Consider the following 20961-nt stretch of genomic DNA (forward strand, 5'->3'; position numbering starts at 1 on the left):
TTTTTTTCGGCTGGTGCAGCATAAGCCTCAGGCGTCCTTGCCCTATACGGCTAATAATAATAATTTCTGGATGACGAATTGTGACAATTTTCTAATGGCTGTTCTGATGTAGAATAAAGGACATGAAAAGTAGGTGCATGAAGCGATGTCATGTCTTTTTTTGTCTATTGGTTACATTCGTCTCATTATCCTCATTTTTCAGACTCAAAGGAGTTGGATCTTTGTTATCCGTGGTTGTGATATTCAGATCAATCATATTTGCTTCTTTTAGCCCAGCAAGTGAGAACTTTTCCTCCCAGGTTTCCAGCACCACCATTGGGCGGCAGGACCGGTGCTACCTAATGACTAAGTGGAAGTAGATTAGTGGTTAGTAGGACTAGGATATAAATAAAAGAAAGGTGGCTTTCCTTTCTTAGGAAACTTTGCGTTGATACTTTTCAGCAACTATACACCGATAAGCCAAAACATTATGATCACCTACCTAATATGATGTTGGTCCTCCAAGTGCAGCCACAACAGCTTGTACCAGGCAAGGCATGGATGCTACAAGATTTCTAAATGTGTCTTGTGGTATCTGGTACCAACACGTTACCAGCAGATGCTTTAACTCCTGTAAGGTCCGTGGTTGAGAAGCCGCAGATCGGAGTTGTTGTTCCAACCCAAACCACAGATGCTTGTTGGGATTGATGTCTGGAAATATGGAGGCCAAGGCAATACCTGGAAGTCTTCTTCATGTTCCACAAACTAGTCTTGAACAATCTGGGCGGTGTGGCATGCTGCATTATCCTGCTGAAAGACAGCACTGCCAGAGGGGAAGACCGTTGCCATGAAAGGGTGTACCTGGTCAGCAATGATGTTTAGGTTGGTGGTAGATGTCAGAGTGCCCAGAGTATCCCAGCAGAACATTGCCCAAAGCATTACGTCACTGTCACCGGCTTGTTTTCATGCCAAAATGCACACAGGTGTCATCACTTCCCCGGGTAAATGACACACATGTACCTGGCCATACACACGGTGCAACAGAAAACGTGATTCATCGGATCAGACAACCTTCTTCCAATCACTCAAGGTTCAGTTTCGATGCTTGCGTGTCCATTGTAGGTGCTGTTGCCGGTGAACCGTGGTTAGCATAGGCACTTGGAGAAGACTGTGGCTACGTAGCCCCATTTTTAGCAGGTTTCGATGTATTGTGTGTTATTGTGACACATTAATCCCATTACCAGCATTCCAATTACCAGTGAGTTGTGACACAGTTGCCTTTCTGTTGCCACGTACCATCCTTCGCTCACCTCGAGCATCGATGAGCCATTGTTGACCAACATCTCGCCGGCGGTTCATGGGTTTTCCCTCCTCTAACAACTTTCAGTAGGTACTAACAATGGCTGACTGTGAGCACCCCACCAGCCGTAACGTTTCGAATATGCTCTGACCCAGTCATCTGGCCATTACAATTTGGCCTTTGTCAAATTTGCTTAAGTCCACTGCCTTTCCCATCTGAAGAACAAGAGTAACACTGATTAACAGAGTATTAGGTGTTTTTTAACTCAGTATTAGGTGTTTTTTATACCGTGTCCCAACTCACGCACATGTCGTAGTTCACCTACAGCTGCTTCAATTTGCATAACGACTCGCTGGTCATAAAGCTTTGGCTCATCGGTGTACATATACAATAGAGAATTTGTTTTAAACTCTAGAAATATGTGTCACTCTATCACTATAGAAATCACTTTATAATTGCAGAGAAATTGCCTGATCACTAGAAATTGGAAAACTTTGGTTTTCCAATAAATGTGCTAAGGCTGTTCAAGAGAAAAATGTTGCGTATCGTAATTGGCTTGTTTCCAATTCTTCAGTTTCATTGTCTGCCTACACCAAAGCTCACAACAATTTTAGAGCAGTTATTAATCAGTTCAAACTAGATTTTGAACAGGCTAAGAGTAGAAAACTTGCTTCTTGCCCTAATGGTAGCCGAGCATTCTGGTCTCTTGCCAAAGCTATTGGCCACAACTTTTGCCCATCTCTGCTCCCACCTCTGTCAAAACCAGATGGTTCTGTTGTCACATCAGCCAAGGATAAAAGCTGACCTGCTAGCATCCCATTTTTCTTCCAACTCATGCATTAATGATCTTGGTAACACACCTCCCACCATTCCCAACATGCTCCATTCAATGCCTCCTGTGGTCTTCCGTCAAAAGGATGTCAGAAAGATTTTGATGAATCTTGATGCTAAGACAGTTTCAGGTCCTGATGGTATTTCTCCACTTGTTCTCAAAACCTGTGCTCCTGAATTTACTCCTGTTCTTTGCTGCCTTTTTTCACTTTCTTATTCCAAAAGGTATTTTTCCTTCTGCTTGGAAACCTAAAAAGGTTTCCAAGCAGAAGGATTTGTCACCCTTTTCAGCCAGTTCCTAAAAAGGGTGACAAATCCTTCCCATCCAATTATCGTCCCATTGCAATTACTTCTACTCTTTCTAAAGTAAACGAGAAATCAATTAATTGCTAACTCTTAAACTACCTAGAAACCTTCCATCTGATCAATGATCGACAGTATAGTTTCCGTCAGTGTCGATCCACTGGTGATATTCTGGCTTATTTACCCAGCAATGGACAAATTCAATGGAAAAGTTCGGTGAAACATAAGCAGTTGCTCTTGACATTTCAAAGGCTTTCAATTGTGTTTGGCATAAAGGTCTTCTATAACAAGCTTCCATCTTATGGTTTTCCAACTGTTTTTTGTAATTGGTTACCCAGTTTTACCTCTGATCGCTCACTGAGGGGGATGGTAAATGGCTTTCTGTCTTCTAACCTCTCCACTAATGCTGGTGTCCCCCAAGGTTCTGTTCTTTCCCCCCACTCTTTTCCTCTTGTATATTAATGACCTTCTTCCATTGACTGGAAATCTTGTCCATAGTTTTGCCAATGATAGCACATTGCATTCCACTTTCCATTTTGAGAAACTTGCCCTGCTTTATCTTAAGCTTCAACTTCTCGAATATCCGCTACCAATTCCTTAAATGCTGATCTTCAGGTAATTCTCCAGCATTAGTGGAGAAGTTAGAAGACTTTCTGTCTTCTAACTTCTCCACTAATGCTGGTGTCCCCCAAGGTTCTGTTCTTTCCCCCCACTCTTTTCCTCTTGTATATTAATGACCTTCTTCCATTGACTGGAAATCTTATCCATAGTTTTACCAATGATAGCACATTCATTCCACTTTCCATTTTGAGAAACTTGCCCTGCTTTATCTTAAGCTTCAACTTCTCGAATATCCGCTACCAATTCCTTAAATGCCGATCTCCAGGTAATTCTCCAGCATTAGTGGAGAAGTTAGAAGACTTTCTGTCTTCTAACTTCTCCACTAATGCTGGTGTCCCCCAAGGTTCTGTTCTTTCCCCCCACTCTTTTCCTCTTGTATATTAATGACCTTCTTCCATTGACTGGAAATCTTATCCATAGTTTTGCCAATGATAGCACATTCATTCCACTTTCCATTTTGAGAAACTTGCCCTGCTTTATCTTAAGCTTCAACTTCTCGAATATCCGCTACCAATTCCTTAAATGCCGATCTCCAGGTAATTCTCCAGTGGGGCAAAGACAACTTAGTTGATTTCAATCCTTCTAAAAGTCAGTCTTGTCTTATATCTCGCGAAAAGGATTCTTCTGCTCCTATGCTTATCTTTGAAATCGGTGACACTCCGATTTCTAGGCAAGTTGATATATCTCTTTTGGGGATTACCCTGACTTCTAATCTCTCTTGGCACAAATACATTACAAATAATGCTTTCTTTGCATCTAAAAAACTTGGTTTTCTTTTTTGCTCTCGGTGTTACTTTTTTTCAAACAGCTGTTCACTCTGTACAAATTGCAAATCAGCCCTACCATGGAATATTGTTCCCACATCTGAGGGGGGGGGGGGTTCTCCCAACACCTCTCTCAGGCTTCTAGATTCCATTCAGAAAAGGGCAGTTACGGTAATTAATGACTCATCTCTAACTGAGTCTCTCCACTCGCTGTCTCACAATCTTATCTTAATTTTTACTTTAGATTTAATCTGCTTTTCATTCTTTCATTTCAATCCTTTCCTTGTTAGTCTCTGTTGGGTCGGCTATGAAATATATGTCAGCCTACTTTTTTTTACCTCTTGCTACATATATTTCATATCAGAAACAGAGGCCTTGTTTCTTGCTATATTTTCACTTTAATTTTATTTTAATTTACCTTTTCTTTTACAGGTACCTATTTATTTTTTCCATTGTTAATACATCTGATGTGGTCAACATTCCTCCATTCATACTCTAGTCTACTTATATACATTCCATTATGCTTGTTGGGTATTTCTACTATTACTGGTAGTACCCTTTGTCCATAATCCATACCAATTTTTTAATTATCATTTTTTTTTCAAACCATTACTATTCACTACAACTACTTGTTATTAATACATTATATATATAATGTATTAATGTATTAAAGGTGGACAGTATAAAGGTAGGTAGATAGTGTCAAAGTGCTAACAAAACTGAAATTGTAATTGCAGAGAACAAAGAAGAGAAAGATGATAATAATAAGTAATGAGAAATACTTAATGCCATGGTTCCTATGATTTCAGCACCCTCATCTGGGGCCAGCTGCTGAAATCAAAGGTAAAAATGGCAAGAAGTACAGCCTTTGTTTCTGACATGAAATATACACAGCACATGGTAAACGTGGGGCTTCAGTATTAAAGATCTGGGTTAAAATTAAAATTTTAAATTTAAGTCGTACAGCATACATATATTTCATGGCTGACCCTAATGGCTGGGTCAGCCATGAAATATACGTATGCCATATGACTACACGGTCTACCTACATTTATACTCTCCACCTATGTATCCATTATGGTTGTTGGGTTCTTTCTGCTTGTATTTACCAGTGTCCTAGGTCCATAAACCATTAATTAATTAATAATATTTTATACTATTAAATTCTTAAAAAAAAATTATATATATATGATTTTGCATACATTAAAAATCCAAGTAATCATCCTGTTCCAAAATGACTTAGTGAGAGAAATATTTTACAAGAATATCTATATAATATTGGTGTAAATACACCCTAGTTTACCCATAAATTTAACTACATAAGTAGTGTAATGGCATCATTTGGTTAAATCTCATATTGTGGCTACCTTCACAATGAGAAACCAGGTATTGCACTACTTCGAATAAATTAATGTTGCACTACTTCGAATAAATTAATGTTGCACTACTTCCAGATATTGCACTACTTCGAAGTAGTGCAATATCTGGTTTCTCATTGTGAAGGTAGCCACAATATGAGATTTAACCAAATGATGCCATTACACTACTTATGTAGTTAAATTTATGGGTAAACTAGAGTGTATTTACACCAATATTATATAGTTAATCTCAAACCCATAATATATTATGCCTTGTGCATTTAGTCTTCAAAATACTAACAAGAATATATATATATATACATATATATATATATGTGGAAAAACTTACACTTTGTATGTAAAATCTCCCAGAAGAGTAACAAGTGGAATAATAAAAAGTCCCATCCAAAACACGCCTGAACCTAATACCATGTTGTCCTATAAATATACATAATATAAATTATAAAAAATTTTTATAATTAAAATTAACAAAGCGGATGGGATGAGTAGGTATCAAAAACTTTTAAACTATTAATGAGTTCAATTTTAGTAGTATTAATTATCTTTAGTATTAATCACTTTTTAAATCATTAGTAATTAGTATTAATTACCTTTCACAAGTTTTGACTTATTTATTTAAAAGATGTCAATGAATATGTTTATACTTACCATTCCTACCATATCAGGAGCTACAGGCAGAGCCGGCCAAAAATTACTATAAGCGCACAAAAACAAAAACCAGCTAGAAATACTTCCCCAAATGGCAAGGTGTGTCAACTACAAAAAATAAAAGGAACGATAAAACTATCAGATTTTTTTACCTTTCTTATTTCTACTATTCTAGTGTGCACATATTATTCCTCCAAAGTTTATCTAATGCTTGATAAAAATTATACAGAAAAATTTAAATTACCCTCCAGAAAAATTATTGAAAAAAATCCAATTTGGGTTAGGGGTTTAATGTCCTTTTAAATAAATTTCTATAAAATTCACTAATATCAAGAAAAGTATTACACAGAAAATACTAGTGAAAAGTGGCAAGCACACTTTCTCTCTATTGATTATCATGGAAGTGGATGGGTGGAGTTTGGCAAAATTTAATTGCAATCATCCGTATGGCCTAATATGTTCCAGCTTATAGAGTATGGGTAAACTATGGTGGATTCACACCAATATTATATAGTTAATCTCAACCCATTACATATTATCCGTTGTGCATTTAGTCTTCAAAATACTAACAAGAATATTTATTTATATATATATATATATATATATATGTATGTATGTGGAAAAACTTACACTTTTTATGTAAAATATCCCAGAAAGAGTAAAAGTGGAATAATAACAAATCCCATCCAAAACACGCTTTGATGAGTAATTGAGTAAAATTCTAGAGGGTAGATGACCACTGAATGCTTGAAGTTGTGAAACACATGTTTAGCCTCTACAGCAAAACTGTGGCAATCACAAGTCTCTTCCATCATGCATTCAGTATGACTAATGTCTTTTGAGGTTAAAATGGGCATCATGGCAAGATCCAACCTTCCTTACATTTTGAGGGTACAGCTCTAAAACTGTTTGCAGGCTTGCTGCCAGATAGTCCACCAGACCGAACACACACCCACTATTACCGTGTTATAATGGGGGATTTTAACTTCCCAGATATTGACTGGAACTTGTGAGTTGGTCACTCGCTGGTAGCAAGAATTTTGTGGATTTATTGGATGATTGTTTTCTACACTAGCATGTTCGAGAGGCAACCAGAGAGGGTAATACTCTGGATCTGATTATCAGCAGTGATTATTCGGGGATTAAGAATTTGCAGATAAAGGAACCACTGGGTGGCAGTAATCGCAGTGTACTGATGTGGGATTTACTTAGAAATATAATTACCATCAGGGATGAAGAGAAGGGTTTTTGCTTCGGTAAAGGTGACTACAGTGGTCTCAGACAGTTTTTAAATTCTGTACAGTGTAACCAACTGATGATGTTGCCAACAGCAAATTCTAAGTGGGAAGCATTCAAGGAATTAATCATGGAAGCTACTAGGCTTTTCATACCAATTAAGAAATATTGTGCAAGGTTTGATCTTAAAGAGATGTCAGATAAACTAATGAGTCTCGTGGCAGAGAATAAAAAAGCATGGGATGCATATAAATGATCAGGTGACACAGAAGCCTATGGCAGATATAAACTCGTCTGTAACTAAGTCACAAATGAGATTAGGCAAGTGAAAGCAAATTGCAAGAAGTCTTTGGCAAAGGATGCTAAGAAAAACAGCAAGGACTTCTTTACTTATATAAACTCTAGAAGGAAGGGGTTGAATCAGATTGGTCCACTTGATATCGATAGTTTGACTGTTGATGATCCTGCTCAGATAGCTGATAATCTGAATGACTATTTTACATCTACATTCACACATGAGGAGTTATTGAGGGAGAAAAATTCCAGAAGTTTATGAAACTGTAAGAGGGTGCTTAATGATTTTGTAATAACCCAGAGCAAAGTGGAGGAGAAACTGTTGAAATTAAACATAAGAAAGGCACCTGGGGTGGATGGGATCTATTCAGTTATATTAAAGGAGGTGGCAAAGGAAGTAAGCAAAACATTAGCCATAATTATGAGAGCATCCTTGGATTCAGGGGAAGTCTCCACGAACTGGAGAGGTGCAAATGTATCCCCAATTCACAAAGGGGGATCTAAGAGAACATGTGAACAGGCGAAGTTTTTACGGCTGCAGCAAATAGAGAAGTTTTTGCTTTTTTATTGACTTAATTTGGCATATTAATTTATTTTTTTGAGTTGCTTTATATTCCTAGTAACAATACTTTAGTTTAAATTGAATTTAGATAGAGATTTTGTAGGTTATTACTTAGTATCGGAAAGAGCATCAAATCCATGTGTGGACAGGTTTTGCAGCTCCTGCGAATGAAAAGTTTTTAATTATACTTAGCCGTTTTATTGATTTAATTGTTAGATTATTATTTTCTATAAGTAGCTTATAGACCTAGTCAAGCTCCGTTGTTTATTTTGAATTTAGATAGTGCGATTTGGAAAGTAAATAATACCTCGTGTCCGTAGATTAACCATTCGTAACTTGCAGCCATTGTTATAAGATATAATAAGTGCTAGCGTAATGTTTAACGAAAAACTAGATAGTGAGTATAGTAGTATCAATTAATCAGTAAAATTTATTAATGTTATTAAATTTCATTGTCAATTGAATTTTTTTGATTAAATAAATATAGCGACCTAGTTATTAATAGAAATGTAACATCAAAAATTAATACATATAAGTTGATAGGGATAAGAAAGTCATATAACGTAACTCTGAGAAAATATTCGATACCGAAATACATATATATAGTGTTATAACTGCATTGGGATATAGGTTTAGGGTTATATTTTGTATTGGAATTTTATTGAACTTGAATAGAAATCATGACCAAACCAAAAGGCTCAAACTAGAGGAAGTGCTGGGGCTCAGGGGGGAACTGAGGGGGGTGTTCCTCTGAATCACAGTCTATTGAAATGCACTGCTTGTTTGATGTTTGTGGAGCAATCAGGAACGGGACATGATATAGCCAAGGGGAATGTCTTTGTGTGTGCGCGATGTAAGAAGTGCGAGGAAATCAGGCGTCAACTCAGCATTATGGGCTTATATGAGAGCTTGAAGGACAGGGTGGATGCCTTCAAAGGATTTAAATTGAGGGTCCCATCAAGCACTCAGCTGCCCACATCAAGGCCAGAGCTTGCACTTCAACATCACGCAACACATTGGCAACCCCCAAGACAGAATGTGCTGGTCCCAAAGGAACTAATTGTTGTAGGTGACTCTATTGTCAGGAAAAACGGGAAACATATTGTGCAAAAAGCATATATGGAACAGGACCAGGGTATGCCTGCCAGGGGCAGACATACCTTGATGTCTGTCCCTTGATGATGTTTTAGGGCAGATATCATCCTTTAAGGGCACAAAGGGTGATATTGTTGTACACGTTGGCACTAATGATATTAAGAGTAGCAGACTGGCAGAATTACTTAACAAGTACAAGACAATGCTGAAAAAAAGCTGTGAGTTAGGGTTGAATTTGACAGTGCCTGCAATTCTGCCCAGACACGATAGGAGGGAGTATATGATGAGAGCCTTGTTGATCAATTCGGCCCTGGAGAGACCGTGCAAGGCTGTTCATATTTGCTGATATTATCGAGGCAGAGTTAGGTGGATCGGAAAACTGCTAGCTTGGGAGGATATAAGGACTAATAGATTAACAGTAGCCGCTGGCAGAGGTAAAAGTGATTCTTGCACTACTTCTATTGAAATGCAATTGAGCAGCAGCCTGGAAAGCAAGGCAATGGGAATTTCCAGGACTGCAGGGAGTCATAGTGGAACAAGAAAATATATGGGCTGTGTGAGGGTAACTAAGAGTAGAAACAGGTGCATGTATACCAATGCTAGGAGTACAGTTAATAAATTCGAAGAGTTTGAAGTGCTAGTCAAGCCATCGAAGGCAGATATTGTTGGGATATCAGAGACGTGGTGTCACACAGACATAAGCAGTGCAGAACTGGAATTTGAGGAGTAGAATTTGTACAGAAAGGGAAGAGGGATTATGCTGTTAGTTAAGAAACACACAATCTAAGGAAGTGCATCCAATTGATGTGGGTGGACAATGCAATGCTGAATCTGTTTGGTGTGACATAAGCACTGGGAATGTTGTTGATATGGAGGTTTGATGGCACATAAGCTACTTTGGCTATAATGCGCCTACTCATTTATTATAAAAAGAGATGAAAAAGTTTCATAAATTCAGAAATGATTAAAAAGTCCAGTTTGCTTTATGAAGTTGAAAAATTCGGAAATATCTGCATTATCTCCAATGCGATTCTCTAAAGGTTAAAGATTAACCAGTGATAGCAGGGTTGAAGTTCTGTCTTGTTCACAGTAAGGGCAGTCAATCAGAATGTGTTTAATACTCAGATTTATATTACAAAGTGGACACTGTGGCGGGTCATTCCTTGTGAGTAAATAAAGGTGGGTCAGATAAGTGTCCTATTCTTACCCTTGAAAGGACTACCTCTTCTCGTCTTGATGTGCGGACACTGGAGCGCCAAATTTTTGGATCATGTTTAAATTGAAAGAGTTTATTATTAATTTGAGAGTGCCACATTGCTGTCCATTTCGACAGGCATTACGCCTGAATGGTTAATGCATAGTCTGATGGCAGAACAGGGATATCAGTTAAGTCGAAGCTAGTTGGATTTTTTGCAGCTTTATCAGCCAGTTCATTGCCCAAAATGCCAGAATGAGCTGGAATCCAGCAGAAGGTGAACAGTTGATTGCGTTCTTCAATTTTTAGTAATATGCTTTTTATTTCGTCTAGAACAGGGTGTACTTTATCTAAGGGGTTACATAAAGCCAAAATTGAGCTGAGGGAATCAGTGTAAATAACAGATTTTAAAGCAGTCAGAAGAGAGATTCTGTAAAGCTAGTTTGATTGCATATAATTCAGCTGAGAAAATACTGAATTCAGATGGCAAGGATGCTGAAATAACGGTATTTGGAAACACTGCAGCCACTCCAACGTTTGAATTAGATTTAGAGCCGTCTGTATAAATTGGAGAAAAGTCAAAGTATCTTTGAGTGTGAGCTTCGTGAAGTTGTTTGATATTTGATGTTTGTAAAATGTTCTTTCCCCATTGAGAGAGGTAAGTGTCACAGGTCGGTATAGGAGGTGGAACCCATGGTGGTTGACAAGTTGTTACCTGTTTTTTTTTTTTTTTTTTTATGTGAACCCCAAACACGAGAGGTATTAGAACCTATAGTACTTAGTACCGTGCTTGGGTTAGGGTTGAAGGAGAAGTATGGGAGGAGGGGGATGCCGGAAACTTTGCTCTAGAGACTAAACATGGGTTTCACCACTTCAAGCCTCCAATAAGCAAAGTGGTGGTATTTCACCAGTTGATGAAAGCCATCTACCACCTGTTGTACGGAAAGGATGGAAACATTCCAGATTTGCATCAGTTCAAGAAGGCGAAGACCAGCTGGCGTTACTATGCTTGGTTTATTTCTGAAAAGGTTTTCTAATGGTGGATTGAACATGTATGACTGAATCAGATGCTTGGCACAGCTTTGTATCTTGATAGCATACTTCAATAACAGTGTTTTCCTACGTAAAGTTAGTGGGGGTTCATGGGCATCAATGTAGAGACTATGAGCACCGAGTGAAAGTCTCAAGGCACTGTGTTGAATTGGATCAAGCCAGCGCAATGCACTCAATCTGGCTGAATCATAGATGGGAGCTCCATATTCAAGACGGGATCTGATTAATGCCTGATATAGCAGAAGCAGAGATGTACGATCTGCGCCCCATGTTTGGGAGGATAAAGCTCTGAGTATATTTAACTTTTTTAGACAGGAAGTACGTACATTTTCTATGTGGTCTATAAAATTTAACTTATCAAGTGTTAATCCTAGAAATCTGATGCTATTAGTGACCGGGATGGAGACATTATAAATTTGAAGTTCAGAATCCGGATGAAGTTTGCGCTGTCTACAAAAATGGATGGCAACTGTTTTCTGCTGCGAGAGTCGATAGCCATTGAGGCTGGCCCACTGTTGTATTTTATTAAGTGATATCTGGAGCTGCCGTTCAATAGACCTCATGTTTTGGGAATGGCAGGAGATGGAAAGATCATCTGCATAAAGGCAGGTCTCAACTGTATTTGGAAGCTGATTGGTGATGGAATCTATTCTAAGAGCAAACAAAGTGGCACTCAGTACTGATCCCTGTGGTACTCCTTCTTTCTGTATAAACGTTTTGGAGAGGGCATGTTGGTACTGAACTTGAAACAATCTAGTACGTAGGAAGTTCTGAACAAATATAGGAAGGTTGCCTCGCAGACCAAGAGAGTAAAGATCACCAAGTATGCCATGCCGCCAGGTAGTGTCAAAAGCCTTCTTGATATCTACTGAAATCATTACAAGATGTTCACGTTTAACAAAGGCATTTCGAATGGCGAATTCAGCCTTGACCATAAGATCTAAGCATGACCTATTTTTACGAAAGCCATATTGGCTATGGCTCATTAGATGTTGTGACTCAATGATCCATACGAGTCTTCTGTGGAAAATTTTTTCAAGGATTTTGCTCAGGCAGCTTGAGAGAGAGAGATCGGTCTATAGCTATAGGGGTTAGTTGGATCTTTCCCAGGTTTTAGGAATGCCAAAACAGTAGAGTGATGCCAAGAAGTTGGAAAAACATTTTCTAAAAATATACGATTGTGAAAAACCAGAAGCAGGCTTAAAGCTTTGTCATCGAGATGTTGAAGCATGACATAATAAATCCCATCTGGCCCGGCAGCACCACTGTAGGCTGTTCTAATGGCATGCAGAAGTTCAGAGTGTTGCAGAGGTTTGTTATATGGAAGAGTACGTGCAGTTTGAAATTTTATGGCATGCTTTTCTCTAGTGTTTTTAATTCGTTGGAATGATGTAGAATATGCTGATGCCGCTGATATTTCAGCAAAAGTATTGCCCAAAGCATTAGCAATATCTAAGGAACTGGATAGATCTTGCCCTTTCCAGGAGAGGATTGGAGAAGGTATAGTAGGAAACTTACCAGATAACTGTATAATTATTTTCCATATAGTTTTCGGATCAGTGTTTCTGTTAAAGGTCGATGCAAAACGGGTCCAGGATTCTTTCTTGGCTTGCCTTTGTACAAATCGTGCTTTTGCTCTTAGCTTCTTATAATTAATGAGATTGGTTGTGGTTGGACATTGCCGAAATAAATTCCAGGCTTTGATTTTTGCTTTCTTTGCTTTTGTGCATTCATCATTCCACCAGTAATTATAATGCTTGTGACCAGGGGGATTTGATAATGGTATTGTGTCCTTGGCCACTTTTAGGAGATGTGATGTGATGTAATCTGTTACATTATCAATATTCTGGAGCTGGATTTTTTCCTCGTCAAGAGAGATTGATGATCGAAATTTTGCCCAGTTTGCACGAATAAATTTCCATTTCCTGCGGAGTTTGCTTGAAGAAGACTGTGATATTAAAAAATTGCATATGATTGGAATGTGGTCACTGCCCATAGGATCATTTAAAACGTACCACTCTATGCTTGAAAGGAGTATTGGAGAACAAATTGAGAGATCTATTGCTGAGGTGTGTCCAGTTGGGAGTTGTATGTGAGTGTGCACACCAGTATTGAGTAAGGTGAGGTTTTGTGACTCTAGAAAGCTTTCAACGAGTCGACCACGCGTGTCTAGTTTAGGATCGTCCCATAAGGGGTGGTGCCCATTAAAATCCCCTAATATACAGAGAGGTGGAGGTATCTGTATGAAAGAGATCTTCAAGATCTTTTAAACAGTAACTATGGTTTGTAACTATTATTTTTTTTAAACGGTAACTTTCTTTATAAATAAATAAAGAAAGGTGAGACAAGTGTTATTGAAATATGGAGAGTTATATGAACAGCAACAGCTTCTATTTCAGTTTGAAGTGGAATATGTTTAGTTGGGATCTTTGAATTTATTAAGATTGCTACACCACCATGGGCAGCATTTGCTGTATTGCGATCTCTTCGATAAAGACAATAGTTCTTTATTGAAGGAGAAATTTGCGAGGTTAGGTAAGTTTCCTGAAGACAAAGGGCAACTGGAGAATATCGGTTAATTAGATCACGGATATCATCTGTGTTGCAACGAAATTCTGCAATTCCATTGTAAAATACAAGGCATTATTCGTGTTTAATTGATGGGGATGTATCTGACTGCTTTTTGAAGGTTACTGGCTTATGACGTTCTAATTTAGATTTGTCTTTTTTTTGGAGAAAACTGGCCGACCTGTGTCCATTTCTTCTTCTGCATGGATTTCTAGAAGGGGATCTTCCTGTATGGATGTGCCATCTGTGTCCATGGTTGTGTCCTGAAAATTTTTCAGTTCACTACATTTCCGTTTGAACTATGAAATATGGTATCTATGGCTGGAGTAGGAGATGCCGCTGGTATTGTCAGAGGAGTATTATTTGCCTGGTCAGAGAACTTGGATTGTTGCTTAGAAAGAAATTTCTAGTCCAATCAGAAATCGATTTGTTAGTGGGAACTGTTACATCGGTTTGAGTAGGGACTGTCTGATATTTTTTTACAGCATTGGCATAGGTCATAGTTTTGGTTATAGAAGGAGCAAGTAATTTTCTCGCTTCTGGGTAACTTACTTTGTTCTCAAACTTGTATTTTACTATTTTCTTCTCGGGTTTTCCACTTTTCACATGTCTTTGAATATGCAGGATGGTCACCTTTGCAATTTGGGCAGGTCATTTTTGTAGCTGTACAGTTACTTTGTATGTGATCTGAGGATCCACAATTAGGGCAGACAGGAACTCCTCTGCATACAGTTTGTGAGTGGCCATACTTTTGGCATTTGTAACACCTTAAAGGGTTTGGAATGTAAGGGCAGATTCGGCAAAGTAAATAACCTGCTTTTACAGAGGAGGGTAAGTTGGGTGTATTGAAGGTGAGAATAATATTTCTTGTAGGGGTAAGTTCATTATCTTTTTTAATCATTATTCGTCTTGCTTCAATTACATGTTGTCCCTGCAGCTCTTGGGTTATTTCTTCCTCGATAACGTTTAATAAGTCCCAACTGGATATCAGACCCTTACATGAATTTAGGGTTGTGTGCGGAGATATTTTAACTGGAATGCCAGCAAAGCTTGTAAGTTGTAACAGCTTCTCGGAATGTCTGTGGTTGGTGGTTTCTACTAGTAAGTCTCCTGATTGCAGTCTCTTCACCGTCTTGGGAGATCCTGCAATACCCTCCAGATGTTTTTGTATGACAAACGGAGACAATTTATTAATGGGCTGACTAGTAAGAGAGTGGATAATTAAGAACGATGGGCAAGGTTGCTCCATCCGATCAGTCTTCTGTCTCTTTGGATTATCGTTCTCAAAATCCTGATGGTCTGTGTTTGCCATGTTTGCTCCTTTTAGCCCTTGGCAAGTGGACATACCTGCCAAGATTTCCGGCCCCACCACGGGGAGGCAAGAGCAGTGCCGCTACGAGGCCAAGCGGTTAAAGTGTTAGTTGGTTAGTGGAAATAGAAATATATGGATAAATAAAGAAAGGTGAGTTTCCTTTCTCTATTCTAACTTGTGGCTTTTAAGTGTAGAACGATATAAAAATAAATCTGCTAATAAAAACGTACAAAATTAGAAATAACTTTAATCGCTTTTGATGAGCACTCTATATATAGCAGAAAAATCGCTTGACCTCGAATTTGCTTGGCACCCGGGGCCATAAGCACTGGGAATGGAAATTTTATAGTAGGTGTAATAGGCCTAATGAATCTGATAAGTATAATGAGCAATTGTGCAGACAAATAGAGTGGGCCAGTAAATTACAGTGTCTTATAATGGGGGTTTTTAATTTCCCAGATATTGACTGGAATTTGTGGGTTGGTCACTCACACGCCAAGGCTTTTGTGGATTTATTGGATGATTGTTTTCTACAGCAGCATGTTCGGGATGGCAACTAGAGGGTGTAATACTCTTGATCTGATTACCAGTAGTGATTCTTCATGCATCAAGAATCTGCAGATAAAGGAACCACTAGGTGCCAGTGATCACAGTGTGCTGAAGTGGGATTTACTCAAAGAGGTAACTACCATCAAGGGTAAAGGGAAGGGTTTTTGCTTTCGTAAAGGTGACTATGGTGGTCTGAGACAGTATTTAATTTCTATATGGTGGAACCAACTGATGATGCTACCAACAGAAAATTCAGAATGGGAAGCATTCAAAGAATTAATTTTGGAAGCTATTAGGCTGTTCATACCAACAAAGAAATATTGTTCAAGATTTAGGCCTAAATGGATATCAGATGAACTAATTAGACATGTGACAGAGAAGAAAAATGCATGGGATACATATAAATTAACAGGTGACACAGAAGCCTATGATAGATATAAGCTGGTCACAAAGGAGGTTAGGCAGGCAAAGGAAGATTACGAGAAATCTTTGGCAAAGGATGCAAAGAAAGACAGCAAAGAGTTCTTTACTTACGTAAACTCTAGAAGGAAGAGGATGAATCAGATTGGTCCACTTGATATTGATGGTTCAACTGTTGATGATCATGCTCAGGTAGCTAACAAACAAAATGAATATTTTGCATCTACATTCGCACATGAGGAGTTATTCAGGGAGGGGAATACCAGAGGTGTATTAAACTCTGGCAGTAAGCTAGATAATCTTGTAATAACTGAGAATAAAGTGGAGGACAAATTGTTGAATATTAGAAAGGCACCTGGGGTGGATGGAATATATCCACTTATATTAAAGGAGGCAGCAAAGGAAGTAGGAGAACCCTTAGCCCTAATTACGTGAGCTTCCTTGTACTTGGGGGAGGTACCCATGGACTGGAAATGTGCAAATGTGACCTCAATGTGACCACAAAGGAGGATCAAAGGGGTAGACAGGCAGTTACAGACCTGTTAATTTAACTTCTGTTCCAGGGAAATTATTGAAGACACTGGTTAAAGCAGCATTGCAGGATCACCTAGACAAGACTTCAGTTATAGCTCGGACATAGCATTGGTTTGTTAAGGGGAAGTCTTGTCTGACCAATTTGATCGAATACTATGATGTAGTCACAAAGGAACTAGATGCAAAGAATAATTTTGATATCATATATTTGGATCTTCGAAAAGCTTTTGATACTGTTGCACACCGAAGACTGCTGCACAAATTGGAGCAGCATGGCATTGGAGGCAAATTGCTGCTATGGATAAAGGGATAGTTGAGCAGGAGAAGACAGAGTGTGATAATCAATGGACACTGCTCTTCGTGGATTAATGTTATTAGTGGAGTCCCTCAGGGTTCAATGTTGGGTCCATTGTTGTTTTCTGTATTTATTAATGATATTGATGATGGTCTATAAAGCTTAATCTTCAAGTTTGCAGATGATACGAAGGTTGGCAGGGTTGTTAATGACAATAATGACAGTACACTGCTGCAAAAGGATCTAGAAAAATTGAACATATGGGATATGGGCTGAGAGGTGGCAACTGAAGTTTAACATCGACAAATGTTAAGTACTGCAAATGGGAAGCAGTAACCCCAGAGTAACGTATCAACTGTGCGGTACTACACTGACAGTGGTAGAGAATGAAAACGACCCGGGCGTAATTGATTGTTCATTTACCTACAAGAATACCGGACAATCCTAATTTTTCTCACAAACAACCCTTCTAAGTACACAGTCGAAGTGAAAGGTCCTTTAGGCACTTCAGATCACAACTTGGTGACTGTCTCTTCTCAAATGGAGCCTTGATCTCATGGCTATTCCCAACCTCGTACTGTTTGGCCTTAGAAGAATGCAAAATGGGATGACCAGCAAGATATCTTTTCTTCTTTTCCTTGGTCGGATTACTGTTCAAAACTTCTGATGTTAACATTAGTGCAAATCGTGTGAGTGAACTTATTCTTGCAGGAATAGAATCCTTTATCCCAAACTCCAGTTTAAAATCTCATCCTTTATCTAAACCTTGGTTTTCCAATAAATGTGCTAAGGCTGTTCAAGAGAAGAATGTTGCATATTGTAATTGGCTTGTTTCCAATTCTTCAGTTTCATTGTCTGCCTACACCAAAGCTCACAACAATTTTAGAGCAGTTATTAATCAGTCCAAACTAGATTTTGAACAGGCTAAGAGTAGAAAACTTGCTTCTTGCCCTAATGGTAGCCGAGCATTCTGGTCTCTTGCCAAAGCTATTGGCCACAACTTTTGCCCATCTCTGCCCCCACTTCTGTCAAAACCAGATGGTTCTGTTGTCACATCAGCCAAGGATAAAGCTGACCTACTAGCATCCCATTTTTTTTCCAACTCATGTATTAATGATCTTGGTAAAACACCTCCCACCATTCCCAACATGCTCCATTCAATACCTCCTGTGGTCTTTCATCAAAAGGATGTCAGTAGGATTTTAACAAATCTTTGTATTAAGAAAGTTTCAGGCCCTGATGATATTTCTCCACTTGTTCTCAAAACCTGTGCTCTTGAATTTACTCCTGTTCTTTGCTGCCTTTTTTCACTTTCTTATTCGAAAGGTGTTTTTCATTCTGCTTGAAAATTTGCTCATATCCAGCCAGTTGCTAAAAAGGGTGACAAATCCCTCCCATCCAATTATCGTCCCATTGCAATTACTCCTCCCCTTTCTAAAGTAATGGAGAAATCAATTAACCGCCAACTCTTAAACTACCTAGAAACCTTCTGTCTGATCAACGATCGCCAGTACGAATTCCGTCAGAGTCGATCCACTGGTGATATTCTGACTTATGTTACCTATTTATGGACTAATTCAATGGAAAGGTTTGGTGAAACACAAGTAGTTGCTCTTGACATCTCAAAGGCTTTTGATCGTGTTTGGCATAAAGGTCTTCTAAACAAGCTTCCATCTTATGGTTTGCCAACTGTTTTTAGTAATTGGTATCCAGTTTTCTCTCTGATCGCTCACTGAGGGTGATGGTAGAAGGCTCTCTGTCTTCTAACTTCTCCACTAATGCCTGTGTCCCCCAAGGTTCAGTTCTTTCCCCCACTCTTTTGCTCTTGTATATTAATGACCTTCTTCCATTGACTGGAAATCCTATCCATAGTTTTGCCGATGATAGCTCGTTGCATTCCACTTTCCATTTTGAGAAACCTTGTCCTCCTCAATCAGCTTCAACTTCTCGAAAATCTGCTACCAATTCTTTAAATGCCGATCTTCAGGTAATTCTCCAGTGGGACAAAGACAACTTAGTTGATTTGAACCCTTCTAAAACTCAGTCTTGTTTTATATCTCGCAAAAAGGATTCTTCTGCTCCTATGCTTATCTTTAATGACACTCCGATTTCTAGGCAAGATGACAAATCCTTCCCATTCAATTATCGTCCCATTGCACTTACTTCTACTCTTTCTAAAGTAATGGAGAAATCAATTAACTGCCAACTCTTAAACTACCTAGAAACCTTCCATCTGATCAACGATCGCCAGTATGGATTCCATCAGTGTCGATCCACTGGAGATATTCTGGCTTATGTTACCCATTTATGGATTAATTCAATGGAAAAGTTTGTTGAAACACAAGCAGTTGCTCTTGACATCTCAAAGGCTTTCGATCATGTTTGGCATAAAGGTCTTCTAAACAAGCTTCCATCTTATGGTTTTCCAACTGTTTTTTGTAATTGGTTATCCAGTTTTCTTTCTGATCGCTCACTGAGAGTGATGGTAGATGGCTCTCTGTCTTATAACTTCTCCACTAATGCTGGTGTGCCCCAAGGTTCAGTTCTTTTCCTCTTGTATATTAATGACCTTTCTCCATTGACTAGAAATCCTATCCATAGTTTTGCCGATGATAACACATTGCATTCCACTTTCCATTTTGAGAAACCTTGCCCTGCTCAATCAGCTTCGAATTCTCGAAAATCTGCTGCCAATTCTTTAAGTGATGATCTCCAGGTAATTCTCCAGTGGGGCAAAGATAACTTAGTTTATTTCAATCCTTCTAAAACTCAGTCTTCTCTTATATCTTGCAAAAAGGATTCTTCTGCTCCTATGATTATTTTTGGTGACACTCCGATTTCTAGGCAAAATGATATATCTCTTTTGGGGATTACCCTGGCTTCTAATCTCTCTTGGCACAAGCACATTAAAAATACTGCTTCCTCTGCATCTAAAAAACTTGGTTTTCTCTTTCGCTCTAGGTGTTACTTTTCTTCCGAACAGCTGTTCACTCTTTACAAATCGCAAATCTGCCCTACCATGGAATATTGTTCTCACACCTGGGGTGGTGCCCCCAAAACCTCTCTCAGGCTTCTGATTCCGTTCAGAAGAGGGCAGTTAGGTTAATTAAAGATTTATCTTTAACAGAGTCTTCCCACTCGCTGTCTCATAGATGTGCTGTTTCTGCTGCACACCTCTTCTACAGATATTTCCATGGGCGCTGTTCTTCTGAATTGGCTTCTGTAATTCCTGCTCACTCTTTCAAAACAGTCTGAACACGTGCCGTCACCAGCGAACATCCATTTACTGTCTAACTTCAAACTTACAGAACCAACTTTTCATCTTCCTCATTTATTCATTAAACTGCAGTTTTCTGGAATGTATTTCATATGTATTTTCTGAAAATTACAGTCTACAGAAGTTCAAGTTAATGTCAAAAAATATCTTCTTTCATCTTCTCAACCCAAGCACAGTACTAAGTACTATAGGTTCTAATACCTCTCGTGTTTGGGGTTTACATAAAAAAAAAACTATATATATCATGGCAACTCGTGAAGGTATTCACAATATGAGATATAATTTAAACAATGCCACCATTGCATATATTTGCTAATTCAGAGTTTAGCTATGTACTAATATGATGTGTTTGCACTAACTTGTACGTTGGCCCATGTATAAGGCAATGGTCAGGCCACACCTTGAGTACTGTCTAGAGGGCTCATTTTAAGAAGGATGTAGAGCTTTTGGAACGAGTACAGAGAAGGGCAACAAGATAAATGGAACAAAGGGTTGCTCTTATGAAGAAAGGCTTAAGTTTTGCAAATTACAGTGTCAGGAGGCTAGGCACCTGCGAGTTGATTTGATTGAGCTGTATAAAGCCTTGAATGGTTTGAGCATGCTCAATGCTGATGGGATTCTTCCACTTGCTCAGAATAATCACCTGAGAGGGCATAAATTCAAATTGAGGAAAGACAGTTGTAGGATAGATGTGCGGAAGTTTGTCTTTAGCCAGTGGGTGGTTGATTGCTGGAACAAACTTCCAT

General features: G+C 38.6%; 1 protein-coding gene across 2 annotated transcripts in view; it reads right to left on the minus strand.

Moving 5' to 3' along the window:
* The window catches only part of ATP8A (ATPase phospholipid transporting 8A1), a 1160338-nt gene that overhangs the window by 193145 nt on the left and 946232 nt on the right, over window positions 1–20961 (minus strand). For both annotated transcript variants that reach the window (XM_090368461.1, XM_090368462.1), the window contains 2 exons: window positions 5826–5933; window positions 5506–5594 (listed from right to left, as the gene is read on the minus strand). In XM_090368461.1, the coding sequence (XP_090224587.1) occupies window positions 5506–5594; window positions 5826–5933 (197 nt within the window). The remainder of the gene's footprint in view (window positions 1–5505; window positions 5595–5825; window positions 5934–20961) is intronic.

This window comes from Mastigoproctus giganteus, chromosome 2 (assembly GCF_048544385.1).
Source record: "Mastigoproctus giganteus isolate SK-2022 chromosome 2, ASM4854438v1, whole genome shotgun sequence".
Lineage (NCBI taxonomy): Eukaryota > Metazoa > Arthropoda > Arachnida > Uropygi > Thelyphonidae > Mastigoproctus > Mastigoproctus giganteus.